We start from the raw sequence: 1,838 nt of genomic DNA on the forward strand, positions 1-1,838 counted from the left end.
ATATGTAAGAATGTATATTATTAATATGTATATTATTATATTACATATATATTATTACTTTTTATATTATTATAAATATAATTGCAGTATGTGACGACAATTGGTATGGATATAATTGTGCAAACAAGTGCGGTTTATGCAAATCTTTTGGATGTAACAAAGTAACTGGAGAATGTATCAACGGATGTGTTAATAACTTGAAAATATTTTACCTGCCACCATTGTGTCATATAGGTATAGTAGAAGTTTTTCTGATTTACGATACACTACTATGATTATAGTTGTCAGACACTTCTGTCATTCTTATAATAACTGTTAGACAAACGATGTTATATTGATTTTTAAGGCTTAGATAAGCTCACAAAACCTGAAATTGTCTCTATCACTTCAACAAGCATTCGAATTAAACATTCTATAATGTGGAAAGAGGAATATGAAAAAATACAAATAACTTATTCGTTTGCTATTACGGTAACACTACTTTTGTTTTATAATAGAATTGGAACAAATATTTAAAACAAAAAATTTAAAAAAGTGTGTCTGTGATGATAAGTTATCAGTACCAAACCATGTCTTTCTAATCAATTACTCTAGTCATAGTTTGACGTATTTGGAACAAACAAATGAAATAAAATTTTCTAATACATTTTCTAATATATTTTCCACAGGGAGAAAATGATTACATCTTTACGCAGTCATGGAATAGACTGTTTCAAAATATGACATATTTGATCGGATACGTCAACAATTTAAATCCTGGTTCTGTTTATTCAGTCAACTGTATATTACTTGCAGAGAATGAAATAATTGAAAACAAATGGCAAAGTGTGGAAACTGATTGTGAACGTAAGTAGTGATTTTTGTTTTTTTTTTGCGCGAGCCTGTATGGGTCTATACAGGCTCGCAAAGAATATAGCATTATTTCTGGCACTATGCAAAGAGAACACATAAAAAGTTTACAAAATATACTGCTGTCTTTATATTACTTTATAATGAAATATGTGTCCAAATTGCTGTATACTTATATCATGTGTTACGTCCTGGCCCACGGTTACGGTCGGGCTATGGTGGAGTAACAGAGAGCTGTCGTTTCTCTGTCTATCTCCGCACAGCAGGATGGCGATTCCGCTGCAACAGAGTCGAGCGAGTTTGCTTATGTTCGTCGATAGGTCAACGGCGTACGCCGATCTTACTCTGTCTAGCGAACACTCACTCGTTGGTCTCTTTTCAAGTCTGGAGAATTAACTCCANGGACTAAGGACGAGACCGTGCGATCAATTGAGGATGTGGAATGGTGAGAGGTCGTCTTAATTAAACGGAGAAATTATGATACATATGATATTAATTTATTCATTTAATGGGTGTTAAGATTACAATTTTGAGATGTGTATTCGTATGGATGAATGTGGTATCGCGGATTTTACATTTAAACGGAAGGTCATCGCTCGGAGGCTAGAGAGGGGAAATATATATATATGTGTGGATGCGTGACGCGAAGTGTGTGTGAGGGGCCTCCGGCGGGGTTTTACAGGTGTAACTGTGTCGCTAGCATGTTTGAGACGCCGCGCGCGCGATTCGTGGGATAGGAATTATTCAAGGTCTATTTCTATTATTTCCTGGAATTTTGCGGAACTTGGAGGGAACATTGTATAAAAATGGTGAACGGGAACTAAACAGATATCATCTATATAAGGGAATTTAACTGGGAGGAGTTTTCTAGCTGGAGTGGTGGTTATCACCCGGAAGATTTCGGAAGGATCTGTTGTTAGAAGGTCAAGGACAAAGGGGATTCTTTCCGGATTTGCTTTTTTATAGATGGAGGCTAATCGGAGAAAGTG

General features: G+C 35.6%; 1 protein-coding gene across 1 annotated transcript in view; it reads left to right on the top strand.

Annotated features, from left to right (window-relative positions):
- The window catches only part of LOC109862761, a 6,744-nt gene extending 5,907 nt beyond the window's left edge, over positions 1-837 (top strand). Inside the window, exons 8-9 of the mRNA XM_020442896.1 lie at positions 88-234; positions 669-837. Coding sequence (XP_020298485.1) covers positions 88-234; positions 669-679 — 158 coding nt within the window. The 3' untranslated portion in view covers positions 680-837. The remainder of the gene's footprint in view (positions 1-87; positions 235-668) is intronic.
- Positions 838-1,838: the final 1,001 nt, after the last annotated feature.

The sequence above is a fragment of the Pseudomyrmex gracilis genome, unplaced genomic scaffold (assembly GCF_002006095.1).
Source record: "Pseudomyrmex gracilis isolate BER0280 unplaced genomic scaffold, ASM200609v1 scaffold_2339, whole genome shotgun sequence".
Taxonomy (NCBI): Eukaryota; Metazoa; Arthropoda; class Insecta; order Hymenoptera; family Formicidae; genus Pseudomyrmex; species Pseudomyrmex gracilis.